This window comes from Choloepus didactylus, chromosome 20, assembly GCF_015220235.1.
Source record: "Choloepus didactylus isolate mChoDid1 chromosome 20, mChoDid1.pri, whole genome shotgun sequence".
In the NCBI taxonomy this organism is placed as follows: domain Eukaryota; kingdom Metazoa; phylum Chordata; class Mammalia; order Pilosa; family Megalonychidae; genus Choloepus; species Choloepus didactylus.
Genome location: NC_051326.1, coordinates 14557091 through 14574858, shown reverse-complemented (window position 1 = coordinate 14574858; position 17768 = coordinate 14557091). Strand labels below are relative to the sequence as shown.

The 17768-nt window shown below is 60.6% G+C and overlaps 2 protein-coding genes across 2 annotated transcripts in view; one reads left to right on the top strand and one right to left on the bottom strand.

Moving 5' to 3' along the window:
- The window catches only part of HADHA (hydroxyacyl-CoA dehydrogenase trifunctional multienzyme complex subunit alpha), a 51138-nt gene extending 49135 nt beyond the window's left edge, over positions 1–2003 (top strand). The window contains exons 18-20 of the mRNA XM_037812524.1: positions 582–696; positions 1244–1389; positions 1477–2003. Coding sequence (XP_037668452.1) covers positions 582–696; positions 1244–1389; positions 1477–1622 — 407 coding nt within the window. The 3' untranslated portion in view covers positions 1623–2003. The remainder of the gene's footprint in view (positions 1–581; positions 697–1243; positions 1390–1476) is intronic.
- On the bottom strand, positions 303–16579 carry GAREM2 (GRB2 associated regulator of MAPK1 subtype 2). Its single transcript, XM_037812523.1, is given in 7 exon segments — positions 303–5675; positions 6211–6380; positions 7269–7519; positions 7522–8281; positions 9019–9149; positions 13421–13561; positions 16421–16579. Coding segments are annotated over 7 exon segments (2595 nt in total). The 5' UTR covers positions 16533–16579; the 3' UTR covers positions 303–4645.
- Between the last annotated feature and the right edge of the window lie 1189 nt (positions 16580–17768).

Below are 17768 nucleotides of genomic sequence, written 5' to 3'. Positions count from 1 at the left end.
TTCCAAAATGATTTCATGAGAACCTCCTCTTAGATTGGGCGAAAGGCAGAATTCTGACCTTGGGCTCTGCCATCACCTGGCCCAAGTCGTGCCAGACTACAGGCATTTTCATCCTGCCCAAGACTTTTAATACATTCGTGATACTGCAGGTGCAAGCTCTGCGTCCAAGCTTTACCATGTTGTCTGGCTACCTGTGTGGCCCGAGTAAAACCTGTATATATAGAGAATGAGGCCCGCCAGGGAGATGGCTTTTGCTCTTGGGAAAGTAGCAGCAAAAAAAAAAAAAAAAAAAAGAGGACCTGGGCATCCTGGGGCCTGGTGTGGCGTATCTGGACATTAAAACTCACCCAAGTGCTGCCTTTCTCATCCAGATATACAGATTTCCAGGCTCCAGGAAGCACCAGCTCTTTTCTCCATCTCTGCCACCACTCTTCTGAAGACAAAGACTAAAGTTCTAGAGTTAGCTAGACATACAGATTCAAGAATAGAAAGAGAGGCTACAGCTTTACAGCAGACCAGCAGAGAAGAGAATTCTGACTGGGCTCTGCATATTTGTTACTTCCTATTATTGCTTCTTTTAGGTCGCAAGTCTGGGAAGGGCTTTTATATCTACCAAGAGGGTACGAAGAAAAGGAATTTGAATTCTGAAATGGATGGTATTTTGTCAAGTCTGAAGATGCCTCCTAAGTCTGAGGTGTAAGTCAGTTTGGGTAGCTAGTGTCTTGGAAGCATATTTCTCTGGTAGCTCAAAGCTTCTCAGCCCCTCTTCCATTTTCTGGTGTGGCACTTTAACTTTTGAGCCCTTCCCTGTGCCACCTCGCTCTCTGGCGGGCATCAGGTGAGCACCATGGCCCAGCCTCATCAAGACCCCCACTCCAGCCTGCACCAAGGGGTCCAGATTCACAGCTGGGAAGACAGATTGTCCTTGCCCCCTCCCCCTCCCAGATAGATGATCATTTGTGAGTAACCGTCGCTAAAGTCAAGAAATATATGATGACGCACTGTGTGCCAGGCTCTGTTCTGGGTGCTCATTTTCATGTTAATTAGGGCACGTACCCTCTATCTTCTTGCAAGGGAAAGGCTGGGACTCCCAGGCAGCTGCTTTTCTGCAGAGCTGATGTTCAGGACAGACTGCCCCTCGGAGCTCCATCAGCCCCAACCCTCACTACACACGCTGCACCTGCAGCCCCCACGTCCCTCCCGTTTTACTCTTCCTCTACCTAATGTCTCTTGCTGGCGGCAGCTCCTCTGATGAAGACATCCAGTTCCGCCTGGTGACAAGATTTGTAAACGAGGCAGTCATGTGCCTGCAGGAAGGGATCCTGGCCACGCCTGCAGAAGGAGACATTGGCGCAGTCTTTGGGCTCGGCTTCCCCCCTTGTCTTGGAGGTTGGTCTTGCAAATTGGGAAGTTGGCTCGCTTCATCCTGGCACTCTTGTTGCTGTCTCCTTCACAAAGTTCTCTTTCTCCATTTAGGGCCCTTCCGCTTTGTGGATCTGTACGGTGCTCAGAAGGTTGTGGACCGGCTCAGGAAGTACGAGGCTGCCTATGGGAACCAATTCACCCCGTGCCAGCTGCTAATTGACCATGCTAACAGCCCTAACAAGAAGTTTTACCAGTGAGCGGGCCTTGTGCCTTGCTCAGTAAGCGCACTAACCCCTGGCTGCAGACAGCGCTGGGCCTCCATCATAGTGGCATCTAGTTATCTCTGAGTCACCAGAAGGAAAACCAACACTGGCATCAGGTTTGCTCCTTGATTAAAGTGCCTTCAGCCATGACCATCTTTCCATCCTGGTGAAGTCTGACTGTGAATCAGATTTTGCACTTCATCTTGGAAGGTGGAACCCACTGTGCTCGTGGTATCATGAGTCCCAAGGCCAAAGTGGCGGCATCTCTGGGGCCATCTTCGCTGCCTGTTCCTTCCCAGGAGGCCATTGGCAGCGAGGGCAATTCTGCATCCAGCCAAACACCTGGTAACAATAAAGCCAAGCTCTACAAGCCTCTCTGCCTGCTCTGTTCCTTTTTCTTCTGTCTTTACCCTTCTGGTTTAAACCTTTCCTTTGAGAAGCGAGTTGGAATAAAGCCCTGTGATTTTGGAGTAAGACTGTGCTGGGAGAGCCGTTAGGAGAGGGACTGTGGTTAAAGAAAGTGAAACGTTATGAGCCTAAAGTCACTTAAAGCCATGTTTAATTCCCATTCTGCCTGCAGAGGGGCGGTGGCCCCAGTTAGCTAGAGCAGCAGGAATGTAACAGGTATGGCAAGCCAAGAGGTGAAAGACACTGCTTTCCCCTAACTGGATTTCCTCATTGCATGATTTTACCCAGTTCTTTCCTTGATGCGACTCACAGTTGACGTATGCACGCACCTGGGGTGTTTGTGGGTGCCCTGGAGTAGAGCTGAGGAGATTGATCCTACCCTGCTGTTCGGTATGCCCCACACCTCTCAGCTGCCTGGAAGCACAGAAGATGGGCCTACTACCTCTGCCTCCATGACGCCTGTGAATAGTACAAGGATACTGTGACCTGCCCCTTCTTCTCACCTCCCCTGGTGCAGAAAGTTCCTATACTCACATTCTGGCAGAAGCAGGGCCCAGTCTGAGTAAACAGTGTCAGAGCTCCTAACTGGGTCTGACAGATGGATCCACACTGAATGTGTGCAGAATCCTAAGTCAAGTCCCGTCACACTTGGTGCATTCTAAACTTGCAGATATTACCAGTTACTCCTGCCTGTGTGCCAGTGCCAGTACTTCAAATAATAGTTTCCTGGTCCCAGCTGTGCTGTTGGGACTGGCAGGCAGGGAGCTTGGCTCTGGCTCTGCTTAACAGTTGGTTGCTAGGAAACCAGAACCTAAAACCAAGTTATCTCTGAGCTGAGGTTTTCAAATGGCCAGTTGAAGGCAGAGAACTATCCTCTGCATCAAGGCTGCTAGCAGTCTCCTAATGTGCAGGCCAGAGAACCTCATGGCAGCATGCTGGCAGTTCCAGGAAGTTACCTTTGGCCCTGGCTGGTGGCAGTGAGCTTTAAAGTCCAGGTCTTTCCACTCAGCAAGCCTAGGCAGGTGTGGGCTATATTGAAATATTAGTGGGAGTTGGAGAGTTCTTGAAGGTTAGGGGAGGGTGAGGGGCTTTCAGAGGGGAATGAGGGCTGGCACTGCCAGCTGCTTCTTGGGACACGGGATCGGGCTGCATGCACACACCATTCCCAAGTCTTCCCCTGCCCACGGGCAGGTACACTGTGCCCATCGCGCCCATCCCTCCAAAAGCAGAAAGAGCAGCAGGAAACCCAGAATGCCACTTGCACTCTTTTTCAGTGGGCTAGCATTTATTTCACTAGTCCATGTGGATTCATTAAACGATCTGTAAGAAACCCAGATGTCACAGCTACACTGTTTCTGTGTCCCACGTCCTGGCTTCCCTCCCCTCTGAGCTGAGGCAGCCTGCTTCCAGCATGGCTTGGCTACTGAATATAAACACTGAGGAAATAAATAGGTAGGCAAATAAGGCAGAGAGAAGGCTGGCAGCCCTGGGCCCCAACACTAGTAGACATGGGAGTGCAATTTGGTGTGCTCCTGGTTAGCTGAGATGGGGAATGGCACAGGGGCAGGGGTTGGGGTTCACAATAGAGCCCCATCCTCAAGAGGCAGGGGCACCAAGACCTGCTTTGAAGCCTGTGACTAAATGCAAAGGACTGAGCACCACAAGGAAGGGAAAAGAGGGGTTTTCCCAAGCCACTGTGTTCTCCCTCTCCCAACCATACATACCCTGTGACAAAAACACAGGAAAGGCCACCATGATGGGGGCAGGGAACTGGCAAAGGTGGGAGTGACTGAAAGCCACCTCCCCCTAGAATCAAGTTGCAGCTTCGCTAAGGCCACCTGCTCTTCCATGGAGTCACTCTTTGAAGGCTCTGAACCCAAGCTGTCAGGAGGAATGAAAAGATACAGTGAGCTCAGCCCTGAAGCCAAGGCGTCGTGGACATCTGGGGCACAACTGCCTCTCTCACTAGATAGGTGGGTCAGTGGCAGAGCTGCATCTTCCCAAACTCATCACCCACAAACCGGAACCCAGAGGCGATACCTGTGCTGACTGAACTGTGCTCAGGGCCAGGCAGGGAAGGTCAAGGGGGCATCCGAGAGGTACAGAAATCGGCACCTGTGACTCCAGGGCTGCTTAGGCCAAAAGCCCACAGAGCACAAAGGAGAGGACACTTGAGGAATTTGTGCTTAAATTATGGACCATCCTTACTTTGTCTTTAACTTGAACCTCCAAATCTGAGAAGCAAAGATGTCTGTGAAGTTCTGCAGCAGGGCATGGAGGTGTCAGGGCCCCATGAAGGCCAGCTTCTGACCCCTCCAGGAATCACAGCTGGTGCCTCACCAGGCCCATGGGGCCTCCAGCCGCTTCTCCACATGCTCTGCCCACTCAGAAGGCAAGACGTTCTCAGGCTGAGGTCTGATCCCAGAGGACCACATCTCCAAGTCTCCCATGGCTTTGCTCTGAGTGGCCGCCTGGCGCCTCCTCTTGGCACAGACTTCCTGTGGGCAGGAGTTCCCGCCTCTCAAGAAGTGCTGTCCCCCAGCAGAGCCACGGCCGGTCCCCAGAGGCTCCGTGCCAGCACCCCAGCTGGGCAGTCCAAGCCAGGAAGTTCAGATCTTGGGCCGCCAGCCTTTGATGAACTGCATGATCTTCTTGACCTGCAGCTTGGTGAGACGGAAGTCATCTGCCAGGATGTCCTCGCTGAGCTGCACAAAGATGCTGCCGTCAATGCGTTCTCGGGCAAAGAAGCGCACCACGTCCTCTGAGAGCCCGATGAAGCGCAGACTGCGAGAGACCTCCTCCAGGGAGAGCGCAGACAGGTCAGCGGGGGGCTGCCAGGAAGCGTCCCGGCCACCCCAGCCTGTGGCCCCATCGCGGGGGCTGGCAGGAGGCCCTTCTGGGCGCCCCTGGGTGAGGAAGAGGCAGGTCCCACCTGCCTCCGGCCCCTGCAGGGCTCCTGGTGACAGTGGGGTGGAGACCTGCCGCAGGAGCAGACCTTCAGGCTCAAACACCTTGCGGGGCCCGAGTGGTGAGAGGCAGGCTCTGGACCCAGGCCCCCCTGCGGCTCTGGGCTCCTGGTAGCGCAGCAGCTCCGGCTCTGGAGAGCTGCCCTGCCCCAGCTCGAAGGGATCAAAGGACTCGGGGGCTGGTTCCTGCCACTCAGAGGAGGAGGAAGAAGAGGTGGGGCAGGAGGAGGTGGGTGCAGCTGGGTAGGCCTGGCCTGGGGAGGCTGGGCCAGGGGAATACGCCGGGCAGGAGGTAGTAGCCAGGGGACCCGCCGTGCTCACGGGCCCCGAAGACGAGGCTGTGGAAGGGCCCGAGGGGTAGGCCGGCCCAGAAAAGGGGTTGAGAGCTCCAAACGGAGCAAAGCGTTTCTGGGGGTGCGAGGGCTTGAACAGAGGTGGGCAGCTCTGGTAAGTCTTGACAGGGGTGTCGGCCCCCAAGAGGGAGGCAGCTCGACTGCTCAAGGACTCTGCGTGGGTCCGGGAGGCCTGGGCGGGCTGCGTGGTTGAGGGCAGGGGCCCTGGGGGCGGGCGGCTGGAGGACTCGCCTGCCTTGCAGTCCCCCCAGGTGCACGGATAGCAGTAGAGGGAGTAGGCATCCGGCGACGGGGAGCCACTGCCACTGCGGGAGCCTGCCCTGTGCGCAGAGACAGACACGGGCCAAGGAGGTCAGGCAGAGCAAGACGGAAACAGGACAGGGTCACACACACGACACAGCAAACCACCACCCTGTCGGGCCACTGCTCGCTCTCAGCGCCACTGGCCCTACCCCAGCCCCCCAGGCCTGAGACCCTCTGATTTACTCTCTTCTTTTTTCCAGCATTCCCCAACCCATGTCAGAAAACACAGAGGAAAAATTAAACTAAACTGAATTAAATAAAAATGTAAGGGACACCTCATCCTGCCCTCATACACAGTCTCCGTCTGCAGAGAACCAGAGCAATGTTCCCATCCAATCCTCCCCATTTAGAGAAAAAAGTAGATTAAAGCAGGATGGTGGCAGAGCAGGGCACTGGGCCGTGTACTCCTGGAGACTGCTGCACAGGGACACCCTCAGACACTCAGGCCTGCACCTCCCTCTTCCTCAGCACTGCCCCCCCCCGCCCCCACCCTCACCCCCACCCCCAGCCTGCCCTAGAAGGATCCAGGACCAAGAGAAGGAAGGCACTCACCCATCCTGGAGGCCAGAGGAGTAGAAGGAAAGGCTGGAGCTAGGGGAGTGCACAGTCTGCAGCTTGGGGAAGCGTGGGGGCACTGGGGGGCTGCCCGAGAGCCAGCCGTTGCCACTGCCCCCGCGGGGTGGCACAGGTGGGGCATTGAGCAGGCGGCACTCCTCCTTCACCTGCATGCAGAGGGCAGGGGGGATCAGTGACGCAGGCAGAGGGTGGCAGCTGGCACTCCTGAGCTCCCCCTTCCCACACAGCTGGGGGGGGGGGCGGCAGGTCTGCAGCTGACATTTTACCCCACAGTGCCAGGAGGCTGCCTTGCCCTACACCCCAACAACTCACCCAGCTGCCCCCACCCCTTCTAGCCTTCCAGCCTATTCCACTCACCAAGAGCCCGCCTCACCCACACATTTCTCTTCCCTTGGGAAGTCATGATGGGATGTTAGAAAAAGAATACAGAAGTGGATCCGAAACAACCAGACAAGTAGACGTAGTCACTCCTCAAGGTAAGGGAGAGGAAAGAAGAGGGAAAGGGTGTGACAGAAGGAGAAAAGGCAAGGAAAAGTGTCATTTTGGATCCCTTCCTTACAGGTCAAAATTCTCCCAGGGAATGTTACAGGTGGCACGTGGCAGAGGAAATACCCTGTGGACAAATAAGTTCGGGGAATTCTGCAGAGATCACCAAGTGTCACCCGGGCAGGACTTCTGGGAGCCTTTAAGGCACCAGTGCTTTGTGACTCCAAAGGGAAGCGAAAGGAGAGGGCTGGCAACCCTGCGCATTTTCCAAACGCCTTTCGCCATGAGCCTCTCTCCAGCGGTTCTGCGGACCCTCCCGAGCAGCACTGCTCCAGGCTCAGCTCGAGTTCCCTGGCGTCCTGGTCTCCGCAGCCCCCTTTGTGCTCCTCCGCCCCGTCCCCTCCTCCGCTCTGGCACGCGCCCCAGGGTCTGCAGACCGGGTGCAAGGCCGGGTCCCCGGGAACGGGCAGCCCCCCTGGAGGATAGAGAGCCGGGGAAGCCCAGCCCCCCGGCCGCCGCCCTCCTCCGCCGCCACCGCTCTCACTCACCGCCTCGGATTTGGGGGGCACGGGGGGCGGCGGCGCCTCGGGCTCCGGACGGGACGGCCCGGCGGCCCCGAAGGAGAGGAGGTCGGGCCCGGGGAGCGGCCTGGCCCTGGCCTCGGCGAGGCCCTCGGCCGCCGGGCGCGCCCACAGCTCCTCGTAGGGGAGGTCGGCGGGCGCGCCGGCCCAGTCGGGGCTCACGTACTCCTGGTCGCCGTCGCCGGCCGCCGGGGCCTGGCCGAGCGGGGCGGGGCGCGGGGGGCGCGCGGCGCGGGCAGGCAGAGGCGCGCGCGGCGCGGGCTGGCGCCGTCGTCGGCGAGCTCGGCGGGCGCCTCGCGCACGGCCGTGGAGTACTCGTCCGGGTCGAAGCGCTCGCGGCAGTAGGCGGCGCTGTCGCGCAGCAGGCGCTCGACGCGCGGGTCGCCGGCCAGCAGCCCCTGCGGTAGCGCGAAGCGCGGCGTGTCGGGGAGCAGCAGGAAGTGCAGCGGCGCGGGGCCCTCGCGGCGCAGCGCCAGCCCCAGCACCACGGTCTTGGAGATGATGCTGACCAGCTGGTAGCGGTGGCCCTCGCGCACCGGGTGCAGGTCGTAGGGGTTGCGCGGCGGCCGGCTGGGCACCAGCACGTTCACCGGGAGCCGCACGCGCTCGATGATGGCGCGCACCGTGTGCTCGCCCTCCTGCATCTGCAGCTCCAGCGGGCTGCGCGTGCTGAAGCGGCCCTGGCACTGGAAGGGCAGGCTCAGGCTCTCGTTGGTGCGGTGGTTCATGCAGATGAGGCAGGGCATCTTGCCCCGGCCGGGCCCGGCGCCCCCGCTGCCGCCGCCGCCCGCCGCCCCGCCGCCCGCCCCGGCCAGCGCCCCGGCCCGGCCCAGCTTGCGCAGGAGGGTGGTGAAGCGCGAGCGCTCCTTCGTGGTCTTGGCGCACAGGATCTCCGCCTGGCCCATGAGCGTGAGCTCGTCGCCCGCGTGCAGCGTGAAGTTGTACACCTCGCTGTCCTCGCTGAACTCGCCCGACACCACCTGGGGATCCCAGAAACAGGGCGGGACCTGAGGAGCCACACGGCCGGCTCGGCGGGACCTCCGGGGTCGTCCGGGGGGGCAGCCCCCCTCTCCCGGTGGAGACCAGACCCAGAGCACGGACCGGGGGTCAGGGGACCCACGTTCCATCCCCTAGAGGTCGCAGGGTAGTCGTGGCACCTTAAATTGGCAGCCTTTCTGGGCCTTGGTTACCTCACGTGAAAACTCTGACACGGAAGAGGTGCTGTAAGGATTAAATTGCTGAATATACAGTAAAGTAACATACTTTGTGATTATGCAATAAATGGCAACTTTTATTATCAGTGGCTTCAAAATTGGGATGATGTAATTACATGCCCCACCCATCCTACAAGGCTACTGTGGAGGGAAATGAATTGATAGATTAGAACAAGGTTTGCAAGCATCAAAGAGCTGTCTGTACCCACGCTGGGAGTTGTTTGTACTGTGTCCTCAGTGCTACTGGTACAGGCTGCGCTGAAAGGGCTCGGAATCAGGCACACAAATACACACACACTTCCTCCTGCTTTACCACCTCTCGTGGAAGTTCCTTGGACCACTGGACCACATGCCCATCTCTTGTGACCTGCTCTGATTGTGCCCAAGGCCTTCAAGGAGCCACACTTCTCCCCCTCCTGCACCCTGAGGGCCCCCCTCCAAGCAGAGTCAGGGTGCCCTGAGGGAAGGGGTGGGGTGGGAGCAGCAGGGCAGGAAGGACTGACCTTGACACTGAAGGTGATGGCTTCCATCACAAAGATGCGGTCCGGGAAGACGCTGGCCACCTCCTCCACGCTGCTGAAGTACCTCACTGGCTCCCGCACATCTCGGGCCTGCTCCAGGAGCTTGAACTTCCCTGTAGAGGTGGGAACGCCAGCTGCTGGGATGGACGTGCCTGCTGGGAGCCTGGTCTGCATCCCAGGCACCTTCATGGTTCCTCCTTCTTGTTCCCCTCCCCTCAGCAGGCCCCTCTGGAACTCAGGTGGGCAGCAGGCAGGTGTGCAATAGCACAGGGTGGAGGGGTCATCTGGCTTAAAGCTCAGCCCAGGGGTGAACACAGATCCCCAGTAACTGGAGCCCAGCCCTTGCTACCCCCGGAAAGCTTGTGAGTATGCGACGAGCTTAGTGGCTGCCTACCCAGAGAAACCCAACTGCTCACCGGCCCCAAACACTGGGGCACAGAGCTGGCCTCTGAAACTCGGCCACAGGTATCAGTGTGGTGTTGGGGATGCTGGTCCCAACCCAGCCTCTGCACACCTTTTACGTGCCCGTGACACGAGCACACGCACGAGGCTGTGAACTGCCCTGGCATCTGCGTGGCCTCCTCTCAGGGTTTGCACAGAAGGAAGAGAGTCTAGGGTAGGTGAGGGCCTAACAGGTCATGAGAATGTGACTCCAGTTTCTGTAGTCATCCTTGGGGTTGCTTCAGTCACAGTTTATTCACTTGTTTATTCCACAAACATTTATGGAGCACCTACTATGTGCCAGATACCCCACAAGGACCCCCCAGGGAATAAAATACAGTCTGTCCTCAAGGAAATCAAGATACAGTGGGTGAGGCAGCGAGTACCCAACGACAACAGGACATCCCAGGTGCTACCACAGCCTCCTGGAAAAGAGCTGGAGGATGGCTGAGGAGGAGGAAACCTGCCTGGGGGAGCCAGAGTGGATGGGTGAGCTGCGCCTTAAGAAGGAAAGGGATTTTACAGAGCGGGCCTCCCACGGGGAAGGGCCACGAGCTGTGACAGATGACGGCACACACAGGACCGTGAGTTCCTGGATGGGGTCAAAAAGAGGGATGACAGGTACATGAAGCAGCCTGCAACTGGGTTAGGAAGGGCTTGGAATGCCGTGCCAGGGCAGAGGACTTGATTCTGTAGGAAGTGGGACCCACTGGAGTGTTCTGAGCAAGGAAATGTCGTGATTCAGGCTGATGTCCATAAAGATGACTGGGAGGCCAGCCAGGGAAATAATCCCTGGAGGAGACAGAGGACAGTGACGGAGGGAGGAGCCAAACTGAACAGACCAAGAGTGACTTGGAAGGGAGACTCAGCAGACCTGGGTGGGGAAGGAACGGACTGAGGATGATGTGCTCAGGCTCCCAGCCTGGTCAGGGATGGAGATAAATGGGACCAAAACTGGGCCCCCGGGAGACATGAGCTGTGGGGCAAACCCCAGGGAGGCCCAGGGAGGTGGCGTGTGCTGGGGCAGGTGAGCCTGTGGGAGGAAGAGACAGTCACCTGCCCACAGGTGCTGGCTGCAGGTAAGCTGGCTCAGGGAAGGGAAGTGCAGAGGGTCTTAACCCTTTGGGAACCCTCTTCCCAGCAATATGTTGGCACTGTACTGGTAGCATGAACATGTTGGAGGTTCCTGGAGCCCCCAAAGGCCAACTCAGGACCCAGATGGGGCAAGGTAGCTAACAGCATCAATATCTAGGAGCAAGAGGTGAGACAAGAGCCACAACACCTAAGGGAAAATATGTAGGGAAACACCCAGAGAAAGCTGAGCGGGGAGCCCCCAGTCCTGCCCTGAACCCTGGAATCCCCGTGGGAAGAGGCCTCAGAGGTGCCACACCCTAGGGGGCAGTGCGTCCAAAATGGAGAGGGGGGCTGGGAGTCAGAAAATAGGAGTTTGGGGTCTGCCATCATCAGCCAACCAGTACTCCCGCTTCCTGGCCCATCTTCCTCCCCCTCCACACACAAACCCCCAGCACCTCCCAGATGGGCTGGGAAGGCAGAGGAGCGGGGCCCCGGCCACCAGCAGCCAGGCGGGGAGAGATGCCCCTGCCCCTGTGGGGAGAGTGGGAGCCGGGTCAGGGATGGAGCCCCGGGAGGATGTGGCGGGAGGATCGATGTAACCATGGCACCCACCCCCCCTCCGCGGCAGCCGGAGCCCAGCGCCGGCCATCACTGCAGGGAGGAAGGAAGGGAGCCCTCCCGGGAGCCATGCTCGGGGCCCTGGAAGCCCCTCCCTCCCCCCAGCCCCGCAGTCCAGCCGGGAACAGCTCTGGGCGACCCCGAGGCCCTTCAGCTCCAGGTACCCGCCCCTCCTCCCTGAGCTGGCCCCGGGGGAACGCACGGGCGCTTCCCTGCCGTCCCTTGCACCTTCTGCCCTTGAAGGCAGGAGCAGGGTCTTGTTTATTCCCACCCCCTTCTCCTAGCACCTGGCCCACAAGAGACGCTCAGTGAATAAGGGAGGGTAAGAGCACAGGCTTTGAAGCCGGACAGACCTGGTCGAATGCCAGCTCTGCCACCAACCAGCTGTGTGGCCTTGGGTAAATTACTTGGCCTCTCTGGGCTTCAGTTTGCCCATCTGCAAAATGGAGACCTAGTGCTTAGCTCCCGGGGCCCAGAGCCAACGCTCCGGCACTGCGCAAAGGGAAGAAGCCAGGGGACGGTCTCAGGGCAGCCGGGTCTCCCCGATGCCCCGAGGGAGGCTGGGCGGTGGGTCGCAGCCTGGAGACCCGGGTCCTCGGGCGGCGCCCCCACCCCCCTCTCGGCGCGGGGCACCGCCCTCCCCTCCCCCTGCCCCTGCCTTCGCGGCGGCTCTCTCCGCGGTCCGCACCGGCCGCCGCTCCCGCCCAGCCCCATTATTAATTCATTAGGAGGAAGCGGCGCCGGGCGCTGCACTCGGAGCCTCGTTAACCCGCCGGGCCCCGCCCCGCCCCCACCCCGGCCGCCCGGGGCCGCCCCCCGCAAAGACGGGGCTGGGCCCGCGACGCCCCTGCAGACCAGCTGTCACCACATTACCACCACATACACAGGCACTCAGGGGGCCCAAAAGAGATGGAGGTAAAGGGCTAAAAAGCCCTCCGGACCCCTAGTTCCCCAGGAGATCCCGTGCCTTGGTTTCCCTCTCTAAAAAAGGGACTTTTCTGTCCCTGGACCCATGCCAGACTCCCAGGCTGGGCAGATCCTCCCAAGACTCCCAGGCCCAGACAGGTCCCCAGGTCCGAAAGACACTTGTTTCCTCATCTTTTAAATTGGGGGGCCAGGGCAGGGGGCATGAGGTGGTACCAACCTCCCAGGTTGTAAAGAGTGGAAGAGAAAGGAGACCTGAGTAAAGGCTTAGTCCTCTCTCACTGGCTGGTACAGGACAGGGAGACTTCCGAGTCCCTAGCTTTTGTGGTGTGCCCTGGCGGTGGGCGGACAGTGTTTACAGCAGGCAAGAACCCAGACTGAGCAAGCGACTGGAGGCCCTGGAGCCTCCCATTCCTTGTGAGTTAAATGCAGTCGATCAGACTTTCTCACAGGGTTGCCATGAGGATGAAATGAGGAAAAGGCTCAGCCCAGAGGCTGGAATTCAGCACGTGTCCCTGTGCAGTGGCTGTGGGATCCTGGGGTCACAGGGCAGCATCTCTGGGACAGGGGCCACCAAGCTCCCATACATCCCACCCAAGGGTCACCAGCCCTGTGGCCACTGCACTCCTGGACACCTGGGTTCTGGCCCCGGCTCTGCCACTTACCAGCTGGAGGCCCTGGGAGGCAAGTCACTGTCCTCCTCAGGCCCTGCTTGACCATCTGTAAAATCAAAATCTGAACTTGCTTTTTGGGCAGGAGAATCCTTTCTTCAAACAAAATCTTATGTAAGATGTCAACATCATACATAAAACAGATCAAAACAGATGTTCAAGCAGAATCTTATTTAAAAGGCTGAAATTTTAAAAGTCAATCAATGAAAACAATGAACCCTTTTGATTAACAAAAAAATTGGGAAAAAGAGGATTAGAGCTGTCAGGCGCAGCCATACAAAACAGCCTGAGCCTCCATTTGTTTCTGGCCCGCTCTGGTTTGGGTGAGTGCCTCGCAGGGGCCTTCCGCCTGAGGGTGTGTCTGGAACAGGTTAACGAGGCACCCCAAGGCCGCCACCGAAGGTCTCTAACTAGGGTTAAGGTTTGATTTGTAGCTGTTGGAGAGAGTGGGTGTTTTGGTTTTTTTAAATCATTAGTTTTAATCTACTTTAAAATAAAACATGAACCAAAGGTGAGCCACCTCTGCAGAAACCCAGGGCTCCAGAGCCAAGTTGGTTCTCTTCATCCCCATGGCTGTGAGAAAAGCCTGCGCCCCGAAAGCCCCCCCCCAGCCTTCCCCGCCCCCACCCCCACAGGCCTCAGGCTCTCTGCCCCACCTGGGTACTGCAGGGGGATGTCGATCTTGGGCCCGATGACGTAGTGGCCCTCCTCCAGGGTGTGGGCTGTCACCGTTGTCCACTGGCGGCAGGAGTGGATGAGCAGGATGTCCCGCTCGCTGACGCCCTCGGCGTATTCCCCTGGGAGAGGAAGGGAGGATGTTAGGATGGGCCAAAAGAAGGGGTGGGTGACCTCCTCATCTCCTCACCGAGATCCTGCCCGGGGAAAGCTCCCCATGAAACCTGCCCGAGTGGGCACTGCTGGGGGCAGGCGGGCTGCCAGCTGTGGCCTCGGCTCCACCTGCCGCAGCCCCTCTTTCCTGGGCAGGGGCTCTCAGGTGAGCACTTGGGCCCATGGCGAGGTGGAGAGAGACAGGGACGGGGGATACGGGGCAAGTCTGGGGATGGACGGTGGCTGTGGGCCAGTCACAGAGGGAAGCAGTGGACTCTGGCCAGGGCTGAGGTGAGGCAGGGAGGCTTTTTCTGAGCAGGGGACACCTAGGCTGGCCAAAGGCCCAGCAGAAACTCACACCAGCAGAATTCTCAGCCCCCAGGCCAGTGCCAGGCCAAGCAAAGAGGGCCCTGCTGGGAGAGTGGTGAAGGGCACCCATTGTGGGTGGCCAGGGGTGAAGGCTCCCCCAGACCACTCTTGGGTAAGGGGGACGGCAGGGCTCAGAAGGCGCTGATGCTCAGCTCTCTCCCGGGGTGGCTTCTTCCGTGTCACCATAGTGCCATGTGACAGTACCTCCTGCATTCAGGGGACCTCAAAGGACGGGGAGATGCCTTGAAACCTCCCACCCCCATCTGGGAAAAAGCTGCTTCCTGGCTCTCTCTCCCCATCCTCCCAGCCTCTGGAAACAAACACAGCCATGATGGCTGGAGAGGGGGGGGGAGTCTGGAGAACGCAGGAGCGGGGAGCCGGGTCCTGGGGGAAGCTGCGCTGGGGCAGAGGTTGTGTCGGGAGGGGCCCTGCGCCCTGGAGGCTCCAACCCCAGCCACAGCAACGGTTTCCAGGGGAGCAGTAAGGGTTGGCTTCAGAGGCTGGTGGGGCCGGCTCCTAGCTGCAGCTGGTGGACAGGGTGGGGGTGGGGACACCTCCTTCCCAGCCCCCTCAGACACAAATCACTAGATTCCTGCCCCAACCAAATGGGAAACGGTTTTTCACCCTGACAGCTTCTGTGTCTGTTGTGTCTGTGTATGTGGGGAGTGTGTGTCTGTGTGTGTGCATAGTGTGTGTGTGTGTGGGGGGGGGTTCAGCGCCTGCTGGGGGGCCCTGGCTCCCCCTGGGGCTCTGGTGGTGGTGGGATATCTGAGCCCCCCACTTCCTGGAGCAGACAAGCAAAGCTCCACCAACTCTGCCACCTCCTCGTAGAGCTCACCTAAGCCTCAGCCCACCCTTCCACGGGAGCACAAGACACAGCCACACTGGCACACTTCAACAGGCAGGGGTCATGGTCACTAACAGTTGAGCCACCACAGCCATCTGGCCCACCGTGACACTCCTTGTCACCCCCACGGACACAGCTCAGACCTACCAAGGATCTCCTCCCAAATGCACAGCCACAGAGGGACCTCCACTTTTGACCACACTCCCACTCTGATGGTGACCACAGTCATAGCCATGCACTGTCATAGACAGACAGCCAGGGTATCAAACCAGCCGCTCATTCACTCATTCCTTTCTTCCTTCCTTCACTCATTCCTTCCTTCCTTCAATCCATCCATCTTTGCCTGCGGCCCAGGGGGAAGACAATAAACTGACCATTACAAGGGGGCACAGAGTAGAAGACAAGCCAGAGGAGCCATGGGGGGGAGGCGGGAGTCAAGGGGGCCCAAGGACCCCCGAGAGGGGCAGGCGCCAAAGAGGAGGCGTGGGAAGTGGCCAGGCACACTCAGACACACACAGCCTGCTGCTGACACCGACAGGCACCGCACCACACGCTGACGACGCGGTGACGCCCCGGGATGCGAGTCGTGGGGCCGCCGGGGACCCCTGCCGCACGGCCGGGACCTGGACGTTCCCACGGACCCGCTCCCGGGACACGCCGGAGCCCGCTGCTGCCCACTCCTCTGCCGCAAGGCCGCGGGTCGGAGGAGGGGCTGCCGGGCCCTGCGCAGCAGAGATGAGCGGAGAGGAACCGCCGGCCCCCATTAAGCATTCCGGGAAGCGAGTGTGCCAACGCGGGCCCAAACCCCTATTCTTCTCTCAACACAAAAACCCCCGGCCTGGCTGCCAGCCCTGGCTCCTGCCCCTCCCCCAGCTGAGCAGCACCCCCCTTTCCCCAAACGGTCCCCTCTCCCCGTTCGGCCCCCAGGAGTCCTCTCTTGGGCCCCCATGCACTGTCCCCTCAGCACAGCGGCCGGGACCAGGGGGCCCAAGAAGTGGAGAGAGGCGTGAGAGAGGGCCGGGGAACCGCGGGGGGGCGCGCCCCGGCGGCAGGGGGCTCTCATTCGGGCCTCTTCCGGAGGTGGCCCTGCCCGCCCCCGAGGACCCGGAGTTGCAACCCGGGACGCGAAGGGAGGGTGTTGGGAGGGTCTCAAGAGGAGCTGGAGCGGGGACTGGGGGTGGCGGCGGCGGGAAGACACAGTCTGATGCCCAAGGGATGCGGGAGGATCGAGGTGAAAGGCCGGAGACAAAGGGACGGCATGGGGGGCGCGGCCGCGGCGAATGGCCTTTGGGGCGCCGGGGACAGGGGTGCGCCGACGGGGCGGGCGCTGGCTCGGTTGTGCTCCGGGCTCCGGTAGGGGCCGGTAAAACTCCGTCTCGGGCCCAGCCCCGGCCCGGTCCCCGGTTTCTGTCCCTGTGCCGGTGTGCGGGGCCCAGGAGGAGACGAACCCGGGCTCGTGGGCCCCGGCTCTCCCCGGGAAGCGCGCTGGGAGCAGCGAGGGAGAGTGGGGAGGCGGGAGCCGCATCCTCACGGTCCCGCCAGCACCTGCTTGGAGAGTCCTCGATTTCCCCACTGAGCGCCCCCCAGCTCCCCTCCCCAGCACCCCGGGTACCTGGCCCGAGGCAGGCGAGCGTGGGCAGGCGGCAGCGGCTGACGATGAGGTCGAGCGGGAAGGCGCCCATGCTCCAGCGCAAGCCCGCCAGTCCGGCCGCCAGCTTCTCCATGGCATGGGCGCCCCCGGGGCCGCCGGCGCGGGCCCCGACGGGCCAGTCCCGCGCGGCCCGGGCTCCCGCGCCCGCGCGCCTCCTCCTGGTGCCGCCGGGTCCGGGCTGCGGGCGTCACGTGGGCCGGCTCGGCCGCGGGGCGCGCCCCCGCCCCCTCCGCCCGCCCCCGCCCCACGCCCCACCCCCGGCCCGCGCGGCCCGCCGCCGCCAAGTCCCGCCTCCCGCCGGCCTCCCTCTCCCCGAGGGTCCAGGTGACAGCCGGTGGGAGGGAAACGAGGACCCGGGGCGCATCTGCGGGGTCGTGGGGTGGGGTGGGGTGGGGGCAGCCGCCTCTTCCCCGCCGAGTGTGTCCCGGCCCCTGCGCGCCCCTCGGAGCCACCGCCCACCCGCCCCGGGTTCCGGCTCGGCTTCCCCCAAGCTCCCGCCGGGGATCCAGCCTCTGGGCGGGCAGGGCGCCCCACTTCACTGATGTGCAAACTGAGGCCCGGGAGGTCGAGGGGCAGGCAGTGCTCGAGCCCGGGTCGCCGCAAGCCAGCACGACCCCGCCCCGCCCGCAACCCTATTGTGGAGCCCTTTAACCGCGTTCCAGCGCCTTCTTACTGGGTTTTGGGCAACACTCCTAGGAACCCGAGAGCTGCAGCAGTGACCCGGCTAACGGGGGCCATGGCTCCCGTTTTGTACGGACCCGCGGTGGGGTCCTTCTCTCAGACGCTTTACCCGAGCCCGGGTCCCTTCTCACCTTTTCCCTTTCTGCTCTCCTTGACTGCTCCTTCTTCCAACCGCTGTCGGCTCCCGTGTTCCCTTTGGGAAACCCTCCGCTGAAGCTTTGGAAGCTGCGGGGTCCTCGGCCGCGTCGCCCCGAACCCGGCCTCGTCCCCCGCTTCGCCCTCAGAGTGTGTGTGTGTGTGTGTGTGTGTGTGTGTGTGTCGGAACCCGGCCTCGTCCCCCGCTTCGCCCTCAGAGTGTGTGTGTGTGTGTGTGTGTGTGTGTGTGTGTGTGTGTGTGTGTCTCGCCCTCTGCAGGTGACCAGGGGCTGGTGCAGGGCTGTCGCGGCCAGGGGAGGGCGCGGTGGCCTCAGCCTTAAAGGGCTCCAGTTTGGCCTTAGCCTCAGCCTCGGTACCCCGAGGGGCCTGCACACATATACACCCCAAACCCGCCCTTCCTCGGTGACTCACTTCTGGCGTCATCCGATCTGAACTCCCCTCCTCCAAGAGAAGTGGCACAAGATAAGAAGTG